Here is a 16464-nt window from a genome sequence, read left to right on the forward strand (position 1 = left end):
TATTAAATTCTGATCCTCTAGTGCTGAAGAGGCTTGGTGAATGATGTTAGGGGGGAACTGTGCTGTTGGAAGTACCGTCCATGAGAAATACAAATACAGTTACATGAATACACATATTTCTGTACTGTATCTTCTTCATACTTTGGGGCAGTTCGGACTCCGTTCCTCAAGTCTGCCCTGGCCTGGAGGGGGAGCTTCCTTTTTCTGAGGGGGTGTGGGAGCAGTCATCATAAAGGAGACCTGTTTTAACTGTATTGAAGGGTGTGGTGCTGTCTGTTTTTATGATGTGAATTACACTGCTGTCCTTTGAAGGTTAAGATCAACACCATTTCCCTTGTCATATTCTTTTGCTCTCTTGGACAAGGTTGATCTCCTTGACCCCTTCCAGATGTATAGTATGTACAGTTTTACAGTAAGTACCAGCACTGGCAATGCAAGGCTAGAGCAGAGCTTTACAGACAGCTGTGTGCTGGCTTCCCCACTTTTGAAGACGTTCCCGAGTAAGAGACCCGTTTTTAGGACTTTGCAAAGCCTTACATTTTTCAGCTTTTCTTAAAGGCGTTAAAATAACGTATTAGCAATGGCAGTGGACCTATTTACAAAACTTGAAGCAATGTAAGGATTGTTTTAGCTATATATATTGTAGAGCCTGCAATATATATATATGGATTTTAAAGTCTTAAGTTATTACCATTTTATCACTTAAATATTATTTGTTTATTTAGCAGACGCCTTTATCCAAGGCGACTTACAGTGAACTGTGCATCAGCTGCAGAGTCACTTACAACAACGTCTCACCTGTGAGTCAGTGACTGAGCCGGGATTTGAACTGGGGATCATCTGGTTACAAGCCCTTTTCTTTAACCACTGGACCACACAGCCTCCTATTATAGTAATTGTTTTAATAAGGCATGGCAACAAATGATCTACAGTAGGATCAAATGTAGATGATAAAGTAATCCTTTAAGAATGACTGATGTAAGGTACTGCAACATTCATGGCCAGTGGATTAGATTGATTTCAATGTATTTTGCTCATGTACCAGAAAGGAGCCTCACAGATCGCTTGTTGTACTACAGAACTGCTTGTTGGCAGTTAACTGCATTAAAAATACATGTATTAAAACGATGAAACTGAGAAAAAATAAGATTAAGAAGGGTGGAAATCAATCCCCCCTCGAGTTATAAATTCACATTAAAGCTGGCCACTAAGAAAAGTATTGAAAACCGCCGCTTATAAAGTTCCTCCACCAGGTGGGGCTATGTGCTGAGGGAAAATCCCATTAGAATCAAGGGGAAGAATAACACCAGTAAAGGAAGGACAACTCATTCATGTGAAGAGTTTAAAACGAAGCCTATTCTATTTAGTAGCCAAAATAAAACTAAAGGACCACAAAAGGGAACGTGATCCAGAGTATTACTTTTATTGTATAAAGACGCTGTGGCTGAACAAGCCAAGGTAATGTCAAGCAGCTAGATCTAAAGAGCATGAAGTCAGGTGAAAATAGCACTGGGAATGACTGCTGGCATCCTAAAAAGGTAAGCTAACGTTGAAGCTACTTAGCCTTTAATCAAGTACAATGCTACCCTTTTACAGTCGACCCAATCTATTGTCTTATCTCCAGTTTGCCCTCATAATACCATTACAGCAGCATGCTATACTCTTTATAAAGCAGAACACAAATAGCATGGTCTTAACAATGGCTCTAGTGTTATAAAGGGGCGATCACTGCATAGCATTGCCTTTTAAATTAGGCTTGCTCCTATACTACCTGCAGCAGTGGTATGTAACTACTCTGTCATATCATAGGAAGCAAAGCATAAAAGAAGGATTCTTTTTTCACACTATAAACACTTTGATATTTTTAACAAGGGCATATATGGCAACGCTCTCTCATTCCTCATAAGTTCCTTATACTTTTTTCTCACCACCAAACTATAAACCAATTTCCTGTGTAGGATGTACAGTATTAGGACAACACCTTCTTAACTTTCTTAAACAGCAGCGCGGTACAGGTCTATACATATCATAGTCACTTAAGAATTCTTCCTGTTGAAAATCACTTTGTGTCATTTTCTGTTGCATTCGTCACATCCCATAGACTTTTTTTTTAATAGATTGTAGTTCCTCTGTGATCTCCAACATCTTCACAGCTGAGTTTTAAACACCTTGAAGATTAAATAAGTTGATTGTGATATTTCATAGCTGTAACAAGTTGCTATTTAAGTTTTAGGACTGTGGGAGACTAGTATAACTGGGTACAAAATGCTTCCTACCGTCCGTTCTAAACTTTACTCATCTTCCATGTCTGACTCTCTTGTTCTACTTTGCTAGTATGCGTTGCACAGACAGGAAGTGAATTTATAGTGTGGTGGTAGAATGGATTGGCTTAATTGGAAAAAAAAATACTCAATCTAAATCTTTGGAGAAGGTTGCTGCGCTGGCGATAAGTGAGAAAATATTTTTCAAAGACTTGGTTAATCCATTTTTTAAATTCTTTAAGCCAATATAGGGCGCTTTAAACACAGCTGAAAACTGTAAGGTAAATCAGTCTTTATGAGCAGTGCTGTACTCGGTAGCCTTTTCTATGCTGTACACTACTATTGCCCAAACAAGCGCTTTTGCAAGGTTTATTGGGATTTTTCTGGCTTGACTTGACAGAGGCGGGGTTTGGACAAAAAATTGGGTAACCAATCAACGCACTTCTAGCAAACAAATTGCTTTAAAAAATATTGCCTGTCATGGAATTCAATTTTTTTTAAAGAATCACGATATGGCAAACATGAATTTTCATTTTTAAAACATGACCTCTGGTACGAGATAAAAGAAAGTTCATCTTACTGGCTGCAAAACATGTCAGTCATAAAAGGAAGCAGCTGATTGGTTAATGAGAGGAAAGAAGGTGTTATTATTATTTGTTTATTTAGCAGACGCCTTTATCCAAGGCAACTTAGAGACTAGGGTGGGTGTCAATTACAATTACGTCTCACCCGAAAGACGGAGCACAAGGAGGTTAAGTGACTTGCTCAGGGTCACACAATGAGTCAGTGGCTGAGGTGGGATTTGAACCGGGGATCTCCTGGTTACAAGCCCTTTTCTTTAACCACTGGACCACACAGCCTCCATGTCAAATGACCAAGCAAGTGTAACCCTAACCGAAAGCATTGCTATCAAACAGGTTTCTTTAACCAGGGGTAGAACCAGATGTCACGATTACAAATAAAAATGCATGTTTGCTATAAAATGCGTTTCCTTCAAAACTGGACATTTGAGAACAATGTAATGAATGGACGTGCACAACATGGATTATTAGCCTTATTAACGATAATACTGTCTCCCTTTTATTGCACTGAAAATATGGGATTATGGAACTGTTTTTTTACATTGAGAAGCGAGGGGGTGTCGATTTAATATTACTAGCAGGAAAATTGGTTTTATAATATAATATATAAAAGCTGCATATCCCAGTTCCGGTCTCCTTGGAGACCGTAAACCTGATGCGGATGTCAAATCAGTTTCCGTCCTGGCTGTGGCCCTATTGACAGTGTTAAGGCAGGTGTTCCTAATTTTTTGTCCAGCCCTTCTATATGCGTGCTGTTATCTGCTTTGAACCTTCCCATAGACAGCTGCATGGTCCTGCTCTGGGCTGATGCTCTTCTATTGGCGATAGTACCGTGTCCTGCTTGTCCTCATATTCTCCTTCTTCTTGCCTTTGTCCCTCTTCTGTCCTTGTCCCTTGTTGTCCCCTCGCGAGAGAGTGCCCCCTTCAGGTGATGCAGTGGCACCGCAAGGTACAGCTCCCTCCTGCTTTCTGCTTCTTTCTATCTGCTACTCTGGCCTCTCTGCAATGGCATTCTTGTTTGGTTTGTTTTCAGGGGATTGAATTATTTTAGGCCAGATAAAAATAGCAATGAAAAAAATCTATTCAGAAGCATCGTGCAATTTGAAACTTGCTACTACTAACTGTCTTTCATTTTCCTTGTAGAAAATGTTCCGTTAGAATGCAAGAACTTAAGAAAAGTTTGTAAACTGCTCTCTTATGGTGTCACACGTTAGCTAGCAGGAAATAAACTTTATTAATGTGGAACCACCAGGGGGCTACAAGTAAAAGTCCCATAACCGATATCATTTAAAAAAAAAAATTCAAAAGACACGTTTGCTAGACAGTGTACGACTTTCAAAACTAGGAGATGGAGAATGGAAGTTGTAACAAAATGATTTCCTCAGTCTTGCCTGTGTACTTCCATTCATTATACCAGCCTCAAATGTCTAGTTTTGAAAGAAACACATATTATAGTAAATGTACATTTTATTTTTATTTTGGTACCATGCTTTCTGATAGTGTTGCACTTGCTTGGTGACCTGGAGGATGAAATTGCCCCAAACCCCGCCCCCATCCCCCAACCCCACCCTTTCAACTGCTTCATTCCTGTCATTAACCAATCACTTGCTTTCCCTGTTGACTGACAAGCTTTCAGCCTCCCGATTTGATGTATGAGAGTTCTGAGGGTTCATTTTTTTTAACAGTAATCTGAGTGCTTTAATGTAGAAGACTGGACTAGAGAGGTTAATTTGTGCCAGATCCGGTACTTTTGTGTTTGACAGACGAGAATTAAACAGTTTTCAAATTAATGGCATGGAGGAAAACAAAACTATATAGATAACATGTACAATAAAGTGCTTTCCTGTTCCATTATAACTGAATGACAAAAGTGGACTGCAACGATATATTTTAGGATGCGATGTCGTATGAATAAGAAAATGGCTAGTTTTTTTGCAAACGGCGAACCGCCAAAAAACTATCGTTCTTAACAAGAGTGTCGTCACTCCTGCTCAACAGATTAGTCGGCCCACCGCTGGTATTGTTCAAACCTAAAGATTATGTTAAACATAGCTAGGCCAGGGTCGGCAGCTGCCGACACCAACAATAAGGCACTGAACCAACAAGCAGATGAGAAACTGAAGCATATATGGGAGCTGCTGTAAATCAAGGTCAGTTAGGTCTAGAAACAAAAAATGCAATCCTTCTTCCTTAATTATAAGATACGGTACCTTTTTACTTACAAATGAACCGCTGGTCCGAGTGCTAGGCTGTCACGCACAAGCTAATGGATTCAGGCAGTGAAGTGGTTGGTGTATGGATTTGCTTTAAGGTTATAATGCAGGAGAGCACTTAGCTGTGCCGTGGAGAGATGGAAATCCAAGTCGATTTGTTTTATTCCAGCTACAGGTTTTGTCTAAACTAGGCTGTGGTACCCGAGGAAAATGGATTCAAGCAGTTCGGGGGTAGAGTCCTCAGGTTTATTGTGCAGTGGTTCTTGGATGTTACATTTGCAAAGCCATCTGTGTTTTAACAAAAAAAGAATTGGGTGTAGTTTCAAACCTCAGTGTTCAATTAATTTTTTACAGAAAGAGAAATGATTAAGTAATATAATGCAGGACCTTTTGGGATGCTGGGTTTACAATTTACAGACAGGTTGGATCTCGGATTGTTTTTTAAAAGCCCGGTTTGATCAAGTGAATCGCATTTGTAGTTTATAACATCATTTTATTCAGAGAATTCAGCATCTACTTAGCAACACAGCGTCATTTGAAACAGTGCGATTTGGCCATTCTGCCGTTGGATTTGATTGGATACAAAATTCCAAAATAAGATCCGATGAGATTAAATATTCACTCAGAACAACCGAATAGGAAAAGACGCCAGATGTCTCAAATCTTCTTGTACAGTGGATCATTAATCTTGGACTTGCTAAGGTTAGATAAGCTAGCCCAATAATAGTGCTAATAACAGTCTGTAAAAAACAGAATGAAAATAGCCTTTAGTGTCCGAAGTTGGCTCTTCCACTCCTGGTCTTTGTTCCAACCCTTTTCTAAATGTTTGAATTGAACCCATCAAACCTCCACCCAGACCCTGAAGTAGTTCATTATATCATGTTGCCTGTTAAACCTGGAGTGGAATAGCCCTCCAGGACCAGGATTATACACCCCTACTTTAGTAGATGTTGTGTCACCTGCTACAGTCAGAAAAGCTATTTTAGCAGTTTTAATAAAACAAATCCCTCCCCCCCTTTTTTCCCAAATGTTATTTAATTTTATTTAATTTATTTGGCAGATGCCTTTATCCAAGGCGACTTACAGGTGTTACAGGGCAGCACAGGGTTACAATGGCAAGATTGAGGCTGCGTGGTCCAGTGGTTAAAGAAAAGGGCTTGTAACCAAGAGGTCCCCGGTTCAAATCCCACCTCAGCCACTGACTCATTGTGTGACCCTGAGCAAGTCACTTAACCTCCTTGTGCTCCGTCTTTCGGGTGAGACGTAATTGTAAGTGACTCTGCAGCTGATGCATAGTTCACACACCCTAGTCTCTGTAAGTCGCCTTGGATAAAGGTGTCTGCTAAATAAACAAATAAATAATAATAATTAATATTTAAATACAGTGTTGTTTACAGTAAGTGCAACTAATACTACTAAAAGACAATATGAACTAGGATGCAACAAGTTAAGATAAGAACAAGTTATATCTACAGTGGCACAATAGTGCAAGGAAGGTGCATTAGCTGAGGATCCAGTAACGTGGTGCTTACAGCAGGTCAGGCAAATCCAGGGCACAATAGAAACGGTAGAGCAAGAGATCTACAAGTGCAGTCAAATCATTGGCATCTCTGTACACGTATGTTACACGCATGTCTTCTCCTGTGCACACAGCTGGTACGCGACAATGCAGATCTGCGTTGTGAGCTTCCTAAACTGGAGAAACGTCTTCGAACTACAGCTGAGAGAGTTAAGGCCCTGGAGGGTGCATTGAAAGAGGCCAAGGAGGGCGCCATGAAGGACCGTCGGAGGTACCAGCAGGAGGTGGAGAAAATCAAGGACGTGATGAGGTCGAAGAACCCCCTGAGGAGGCCCCACTCTGCCCAGATCGGTGAGCCGCTGAGAGCCACACAGCCTCTCTAGAGGCTAGAAACCAGCGGTGGTTGGATAGCGGCACAGTCTACTTTTTTTAAAACATCTTGACAAGCCATTTAATTTGTAATCCCAAGCTATCGAAGAATCATCCAGGCCTTGCACTGACCGGTGTGTTGTTTCTGTTCTTTTCTCTTTCAGCCAAGCCTATCCGCCCTGGGCATTACCCGGTGTGTTCGCCCACCAACCCCCTGGTGATCCGCTGTGGTGACGCAGTGGCATACAGCAACGCATCCTTCCAGAGCAGCATGACAGCACAGCGCACGCAGCGTGCCCCCAGCCCAAGCCAGGAGAAACTGTACGTACCCTGGCGAGGAAATACAATGCAAATTATATAGCATCCCAGAGTGCCATGGCATCCCAGAGTGCTGTGCACAGTTACAAAAACAGAACAAGAGAACTCATGTGAACAATGAATGATCCTCACACATCAACAGTATGTCATGAAATCACAGTTTAATAAGCAGTATATATGCAAAAATGCAAGTGTGACACACTGATGTACGGGCAGACAGACACCCCCAAACATCCGCTAAATAATATGAATACCAAGTTATTCTCATTATTATGTAGTAATAATATTGTAGTAGCACTGAAAAAACGCTTACAATTAGATCACCTTCGTACGGGCCAATGGTGTGCTAGGAAGAACCAAACAGGCTCTTCTCCTTCCCAAACAATTCTTATAGTCTCATGTTCTAAAAAAAGTCCTGTTCCTCTCCAGCACAACAGGGGGATTGAGCAATGGGACACTAACCTCCAGCAGTACATATCAGAAGCTGAATGTGGATAATGGTAAGCGTCTCCATGGAAAATCACTTCCACTATTCTGTATTGAAAAATAATATGTGTTTGTAATAAGGTGAAGAGCTTCTCCCTTGAAAATGGGACTGGAAGCAGGAGATTCTGCATTATAATTCAGTTACAATAGCAGCAGAATTGTATGCTGAAATTGAAATTACAATTACTATGGAATTGTGTTCAACTACAATAAATTACAGTTATGCTTACACTTAAAATTACATTTACATAAATAACTCCACCCGTTAACATGTAATTGAACTGCAATCGAAAAGGTTCAGTTATAATTACGTTGTGATTGTAATTAATTACACAATTACAGTTGTAATTGAGCCCAGGTCTGCATTCAAACTAACCCAGCCTCTTTCGTCTCTTCGCACAGGCAATGCTACAGATATCAATGATAACAGGTTAGTGAAGATTTGCTTTCAACATCATTTGAACATAGGTGACGGAATGTGTCGCGTGTCTTCCTGCATGCCACACCGATGTTTTTCATCTATTAAGAGGCGGCTTATCCGATTGTGATGAAACTTGGTCAGGACATTCTTTAGCACACGCTGTCGAGAGTCTCGGAATCAGGGGATGTGTGGTGTCGGTCTGTCAGTACGTACGATTGAGTCACAATTACATTTTAAGACCTCTCTAGAGAAGCACTTATCCAATTATAATGAAACTTGGTAAAGACATTGTATATGTCAGTTAAAACGTCTAAACTCACCAGTTAGGAATGAGTGTTGTTTTTACAATGGGGTACCCAGTTACAGCTGGATAAAAGGTCTCGAACCCGCATCCTTCAACACTGCAGTCCATACCTTTAACCACTGAGCTCAGAGCTGTTCCATCAGAAAGGCTTTTTTTTGTACATTTCTAAGTGAAGATCCTCTCCATTATTTAGGTGAAACGCCATTATGTAAATGGATTGAATAATTCAAGAGCTCTGCGGTCTAAAAGCATCCATCTGCTGCACACAGACGGGCTCATTTCAATGGCTGTGGGTATTTTTAGGACAACGAACATATAAGAGAAAAGACAAACGTTTGGGGTAGCGCTTTCATCAGTGTACTCTCAAGTTTGTAATGGTATCTGGATATGGGGAGACTCTGTGTGGATGTGCTCGGTCCTCTGTCTGTACAATGGAGGCACCTACGTTAGTCACACATTTTGATCTAGATTTAGAAAACTGCTCATACAATTGGGAGGAAACTTGGTTCGGACATTCCTTTGCTATTGAGAATATCAGAATCAGTGGATTTTTACAGGCATCTGTGCGTAATTATGTACGTCACCCAAATAACATTTTTTTTTAAACTGTCCCCTTTATTACCTGCGTGGTTCTTATTGCAATTAAATATTTTTGATAGTTGTCGTCCATAGATATATATGTAACAAAAGTGTCTGCATAGAAGTAAGACCTATCTAGTGACCTGCCACGTTGGACCAAGTTTCCCCTCTGTTTTGCTGTCAATACACAAGCTGTGCACTAGATGGCGCTGGTGCTTACTAATTTAAAGACAGTTTGGGTGAGCTAGCCGGCATTATATATGTCTGTGGCAGAACTGAAGACTGGCTCCTGAACTCAAAGCCCTTTGACACAGGCTTGCACACCATTAAATGGAAAGGGGGCATTTTGAAACTATTCTGTGCTGTCTGGTTTGAAGACACTTGGCCCAGTATACCTCACATACTGTTTCATTTCCAGAAATGACATCCACTGTAGCAGTGAGGCTGAGGACCCCTCAAAGCTGTATGTAATCCCACAGGAGACCACAGCAAGCTAATGACCTCATATATAGGTATGTAACCCACCGCTACTCTAGATGATGCTGACCCCTGCTGGTGATACTAAGTAATGCTATTTAAACTCTTGTCAAAACCAGCCTATGTGTACAGCGGTTATATTTATACAGGGTCCTACGTCAATATAAATCTTTACTTTCTACAAAAATTATCATTGTTTAAGAAAGTAAAAGATTCATTTTTTGACATTTTTTTTCAGGTGAAAACTGGTTTCATTTAAGTAGCTGGAAAAATAGATCCGTAATTTTTTCCTGCACATCCATTCATTAAAAAGCTGTCAAATGTGCAGTCTTGAAAGAAAAGCATGTTTTAGAAAAAATATATATATTTTCATTTTAAAACAAGATTTCTGGTCCTACACGAGGATAAATAAGTCTCAGTTTGCAAGCCCTGTTTTTAGACTGTCTTGCACTTCCTGGGTCATTTCACCTGGAGGGTGAAAAATGATCCCCACCTCTTCACTGGCTCATTTCCTGTCAACAACCAATCACCTGCTTCCCCTATTGACTGACATGCCTTCAGCCAGTAACATGCTTTACCCAGAAGACACTGCTGGGGTGAAACGACCAAGGAAGTAAAGCTGTAACAAACTTCCTGGAAGACAGGGCAAACAAACTGAGAACTTCCTTTAACCTAGCGTAGTACCATATGTTTTAAAATGAAAATTCATGATAATGTGTGTTTCTTTCAAAACTGCACATTTGAGACCAATATAGCCAGAGGAGGAGTAAAATAGATTCATGGAACTATTTTATTATCTACAGTTACTTTAATAATATCATATACAGCTATCCAGCCCCCATTAACAAACAGTATATCTATCTTAACACCTTCTAACAGCTGTTTCTTTTACAGATCCCTATTGGTTCTGAGGCCTCCAAACCGCATGCTGCAAATCAGCTTCCCTTGACCACTATATTACCATTCCTCCTGTATCTTAGATATTGTGTCTCTTACTTACTAACTGTTTCTAAATGTCCTGTAATGTCTGAAAACAAAAAAGCTGTTGCTTCTGCTTCTTCCATCTCACCGCTGTCTGTTGTGAGCCGTTCCGTTACTGAGTGTATATAACCTGCACTGCTGAAGGGCTGAGCTCAGTCACTCATCGTGTGTTGGCTTGTAAGGCACTCAGAGGAGCATTCCCTTAGACAAAGGCACTACTAAGTACGGTTAGGATACTGCTAATGGCCAGCAGCCACAGATTTAGAATTGCAAAGTGTTAACAGTATGTTTTTGTCCTTAGGTTTTATTCATCAAATGTCACAGTTTAAAACGGTATGTTACACTGGTACTGTGGCCATTCAGTAATAGCCAAGTGATTTAAAAGTATTGTCTGTGTAGTGCTGCTGGTTTTAATACTAAGTGGCAGTAGTGCTTGGTATTGCTTTTGGCAATAGACTGGGGCGGAACGTTGGCAGCATCTGGGCTTGGTTCTAGAACTCCAGATGTGCCAGAGGTTGATGCAGAGGCCCAGATGTTGCAGAATTCCAGATGTCCCAGTAGCTGCAGATGCTTGACAAATGATGGAAAACAAACCCTGTAGTGTTTTACAAAGCCTTAATTAGGTCTCTTTCTGTATGATATTAGGAACATGATATATTCCCCCATACATAAAACAACGTGCTTTGTATTTTTTATTACTAACAAATATGTTTTCAGAAAGGAAGCAGAAAGGGCCAGAGATATAATAGGTGGACTTTGTGATACATTTCTAATGTAGTTTCCCTGCAAGTGAAGTAATTCAACTATATACATCTTTCCAAGTCAATTAGGCTACGTTAAACTGTGTGTTTTAAGATGCATATTACTCTACTTAAAATCTAATTTTTACCAAAACATTAGTTGCTCAACACACTATTTTGTAGAGCTGCATTCAAAATCGTTTTTAAAGCGGTATCTAAAATCATGTAATGTATAGAATTGCTAGAATTATTTTTTAGATCATGAAGATATTGATCTGTCCGGTTCTTAGAAAACCGTGTCTTGTCTTTCAAAGGCATATTGTAACCACATTTTCCCTGCATGAAAAGATTTGCAATTCTAATTAACTTGTTCCAAATATTTCAAGCGTAAAAAAAAAAGCAGATTTTAATCAGGACCTCCACGGTCATTGCTTTCACAATAGCCGACTATGCTGTAGTGCTATAGGAAGTATATTGAGAGGGTTACCTAACCCTTTTGCCAGCCTCCTTACTTTCTCCTGTGCTGTTCTCATCCCTGCAATATATTTCTCAAATAAGCCATGTTTGCTTTGATATGCATTATTCATGTAGCCTGGTTAATCAAGTACCAACTCCTGCTGCTTAAATTCATAGAAACTTGTCTCAAAGTGAAAAATGGTCTTGCAGAACAACAGCCATGCTGAGCATTTATAGATGTGTATAAAAAACCAGCTACAGCAAATGATGCTTAAAACACATTTATGTATGTGAGTCTGCTTGGCTGTATTCCACATATACGTGAATAATAAATATCAAAGCATTTCCTGTAATGTTTCAGTAGGACAGGTTCAGCACACGGTAAGCAGGGGGTTGGTTTTAAATTATAGCACTGCCATAGTTATTGTAAATCCGCCATAGACTTTGATTTAATTCAGGCCAGTGTGTTAGAGAATGCTTTTCAGGCTGCCATCGTCTGTGCAGACAAATCAAAAATCTTTAGTTTTAACAATTATTGCCTTAAATGCAAATATCAGATCTTTTGCGACAGTACTTTCCTGTTTGTTTTGTCTGCATCTGCATTTTCCCTTCTTCATCTGAAGTCTTTTGTCGTGTTGTTAATCCAGGACAGTTTCTTTCCAAAGTCAGGATTACAGTAGCTCAAAAAGTTGTAGTTTAAGCAAGTCTGTAGATTATTCAGGATCTGGTTCAGTATTTTGCACTGTACATTATGTATTTATTTATTTATTTATATATTTATTTGTATGCATGTGCAGTGAAACGTAAATTATCCGTTTTCCAAGCGCCCCGTGCAAACCTGATACAGTAAAACGAAGCCTAATAAAGCCAATGTGCTGTAAACTAAAAATACTAAATCTAACAAAAAGAACCTATAAGAGACAGGCACAGTTTTCATAAAAAGTCAGAAATAATATCATTACTTTGGCTAATTACCCTTTTAAATAATCTTAATCCGATGGGATGTATTTGTTAAAAGAAATGTCTTCAGTGTTAAGGCCACTATAAAGAGCACATTCTCTTGGCTTCTTGCCTGTCCCTCATAGCAAGGTTACGCTGGATATAAAGGCATGCATTTCCAGTTGGTTTGGATAATAGATGTTACACTGTACGTATGTATAGATTACTGAATGTATTTATATGTATGTTGGGATCCAATGTTTTATTTCAGTGTGTTTTTTTATATATACTTTGAAGCTGTGCTATCTGTGCAGTATGTTGTACATACCACTGAAGCGATCATTGCCACTTAGAACATGTAAGCCTCCACTGTAACTAACTGATCGAATGGAAAGGATGGCTGATGGTTGGAGCCCAGTATTGTATGCTCATCCGTCTCTTCAAAACACTCAATCATAACTTCAAACTATAAGAAACGAAGGAGTTGATCCACAGCTGGATTCAGAGCATTTTACAGCACTGGTTAGAGTGATTGCACCTCCTCTTAGAGGTAATCCCAGGATAACCACAGATAGGTGGTTGATGCAATTGATGGCAATTCCCCAGTGCTGTAAAATGCTCTAAAAATCCAGCTGTGGCTTATCCTGGCTATTGGCTGATCAACCCCATAACCAAGTAGGTTGAAAAGCTATTCAGAATTTCAATAGAGCAGCTGTTTAAACCCGGTGTCTAGGATTCCATTTAAATTACAGCGGCCCTATCCTTATGACATCTTTTTTTTTTTTTTTTTTAAATAATACCAAATAATAAAAAATGTAATATAAAGTTAACTGTTTTATTGTATGTAGTGTTAGCATTAAATAATTGCACATAGTATTCCTAAATTCTGTTATATTTTGTTTAGTATATGCTTCGTAGCATCTGATCAACCAGTCAGAGAGCATAGTTGACCCCTGAACAGGTCAGGAAAGGGTTAAGTGAGATCATTGTGCCTTTTAATTGATCGTATCTGAATATTTGCAGCTGAATACTGAATTTTAAGTTAGCTTTTAAGTATGCTCAATAATGTGATTGCCCTTTGTGCATTAAACAAAATGTCTCATCAGTTAAGACAAAGCTAACCAAGGCTTTATAATATATATTCTTACCTGGTATTAGCAACATTATCTTTGGCCCTTTTCAGTAATGCTAACTAAATTCTTTCCTTGTTTTTTTCAACACTAGAGATTAAAAACTGCAGCTTCCTGAAACATTGACCTAACCACTTCCTGTGCTGTAGGTCCGATTGCTGCTACACCATTGGAGACTTACCTACAGACCAGGATGTGATTAGTTTTAAGTAGCTGCAACTTTAAATCTGTAGGTTTGTATCTTAATCAGATTAACAAAGAACCTAAATATTTTCAGCACTGAAAAGGGTAACGCTGAAACACAGTGGATTTTTTAAAGACTTGGTTAGCACTCCTTTGAATTGTGACACTGCAGCTTTAAGAAGGACTCTGCAGCCTGACCTCCAATACAAGACATTGTAAATAAGGTCCTGCGCCTGTTCAAATTGAAAAAGCACAGCAGGATCTAACGCAATTGCCCTGGCTGACCTCTGCTCTTCTGCTTTATGAATGTGATCTTGAAACCTCATTCATATGACTGAGAAGGGTTGGTTGTGGTTCACCGGTTTGGATCATTTCAGATTGAATCATCACCATACACGAGACATTTAATTCCAGCGTTACCGGCAATACCTGAGACTATTCATTCTATCAACCGTTTGCGAGCTTAATGCAACCTTCTAGTGCTTTTCACCAACTGTCGGGCAGATCATTAAAGGAGGGTCCTTAGATTTCATTTTATTATTAAACTTTAGGATTAAACATGTTTAAATGTATAAACTTTATCAGCGTTGTAGTCGATCACAAAAAACGTCATGAGAAATCTTCAGTGTTTTTTTTCTGACGCACTGCAACATTAATGTGGATGAGAACACACACTTACATATGCTACTGTACAAACTACTTATCTTTGACAATGGTTAAACGTTTAGGAGAAATACTAACGCTTGGAAAAAGTTTCCATTTTATGATTGAGTGTTTGAAGTTCTACGTGAATTACTTCCAGGCAATTTAATTTGGGGTTAGAGTGTGAGATTGGATAGGTATACAAAGGCCTCTGTATTGTGTGTGTGTGGCAAATTATAAAGATTATTTATAAAAATGCGGAAATTTGGGGTTCTGAAAGCAAGCGCCAGTGAGAGTCAAAATCTCACTGTTTTATAGTCTGTCGAATTATTGGTGCATGCTGTAACATGCTCTGTAACTGCTAAGAAAAACCACTTTCAATAAAGATGATGTATCTATAAAGTTTCTTCCTGTGTTCTTTCTATTTACAGCGTCACCTGAAATAAAACTGTTTTTAAATGTTTAGCTTAAACAAGCATGTAGTCTACATACAGCTAATTCTGAGCTGGTGTGGTAATCTGAAATGAATGCAATATTGCAATTGGCAGGATTTTTAATACAGTAGCATATAAATGTTATTTGCTTATTTATTAGTGGCTCAGTTTTTCTCTGAACAATTACAAACGAGTTCATTTAAAAACACGTTTGCAATTAAATTACTATAGCAAAAGCATAGCAAACTGGAATGAATCCGTGTAAAGGTGTGGTAAAGGATAGGTAAACATTGTAAAGCCTAGAGCTAGTATTAATCAAACCAGCACAGCAAACAGTGGTAAAAAGTACATAGTACAACCAACTGCAAAATGACTATGCAGATTTACTGAGGTAGGCTTTTAAAACAGTAAGGGCGTGGTTGTTTGTTTGTTTTTTTTTTCTGTCCAACCCATCTGATTCAATATACTGCTTTTTCTGAGCTTCTGTGTCCTCTGTAGTACCACTGCTGCAATGTTACTGTATCCAGCAACGTCACTCCAGTATGTTTTTGTAAAGGCGTGACTCTGGTACAAATAAGTATATGGAATATACAGCTCCAGCTATTCACTATTTAACACCTGTGTTAGTAATTCCAGGGAATTCTAACAAGTGTCTGACACTGCCCAGCATTTACAGACCTCACAGTGTGTCCTCACTGACTTTGACACCATCCCATTAGTTCTGTCTGAAGGGAGATTAAATTGGAGGCACGCAGTATATGTGAGAATTCTTCAGTCGCTAACCCATCTCTGAATGACAGGGATCTATAAAATGGGATTTAGCCCATGGCAAAAAAAAAGTATATTTAGTATGGAAGTTGTTTTATCTTTAATAGAACTACCATTGGGCATTTGCAGAATTTAACTTTATTGCCTTGGGAAATACTTTATTTATCACATCCCATAATGCTAAACAACACACTGAAGTTGTTAGTAGATTAAATATCTTACACAACATATCTCTGGGATGCTATTTGCATTACAAATTAAGCAGTCATGACGTGTTTTCTATATATATTTTTTCCTTCCAAATTCTGTACAGTGTAAACGACACCGTTTCATTGTAGGGGCGTGGCTGAGTCATTTGACCACCTTGTGAATATCCCAGCCAGAGTTGCCAGGTCCGGTTATAATAAGCGAAATTGGGCTTGTTTTTTGAGAGTCGCGGGTTGGAATTTATATAAACGCCCATACTCTAACATGGGCTGCGCTTGTTTGGGTCTTGTTTGGACTTGTTTTGAAGAACGAGGTCGCTATTTTTCTGTCAGGAATCTGGCAATCCTGACCCCAGCCCAGCTGTGTAAAATGATGAAGAAACAGGACAAGAACTGAAACCTAAATAAGACTTCAATCACTAGTATCTTCAGAAAATAAAGAAAACTATCTATCGTT

General features: G+C 39.2%; 1 protein-coding gene across 3 annotated transcripts in view; it reads left to right on the top strand.

Annotated features, from left to right (window-relative positions):
- Positions 1–15001, top strand: part of LOC117962471 (kinesin heavy chain-like) — a 44646-nt gene extending 29645 nt beyond the window's left edge. Inside the window, exons 24-30 of one of the 3 annotated variants that reach the window (XM_034914235.2) lie at positions 365–412; positions 6709–6925; positions 7108–7264; positions 7691–7761; positions 8150–8177; positions 9470–9563; positions 10423–15001. In XM_034914235.2, coding sequence (XP_034770126.2) covers positions 365–412; positions 6709–6925; positions 7108–7264; positions 7691–7761; positions 8150–8177; positions 9470–9548 — 600 coding nt within the window. In that variant the 3' untranslated portion in view covers positions 9549–9563; positions 10423–15001. The remainder of the gene's footprint in view (positions 1–364; positions 413–6708; positions 6926–7107; positions 7265–7690; positions 7762–8149; positions 8178–9469; positions 9564–10422) is intronic. The other 2 variants (XM_034914236.2, XM_034914237.2) reach the window with 2 other exon arrangements.
- The last annotated feature ends 1463 nt before the right edge of the window (positions 15002–16464 follow it).

Source organism: Acipenser ruthenus, chromosome 45, assembly GCF_902713425.1.
Source record: "Acipenser ruthenus chromosome 45, fAciRut3.2 maternal haplotype, whole genome shotgun sequence".
NCBI classification, from domain to species: domain Eukaryota; kingdom Metazoa; phylum Chordata; class Actinopteri; order Acipenseriformes; family Acipenseridae; genus Acipenser; species Acipenser ruthenus.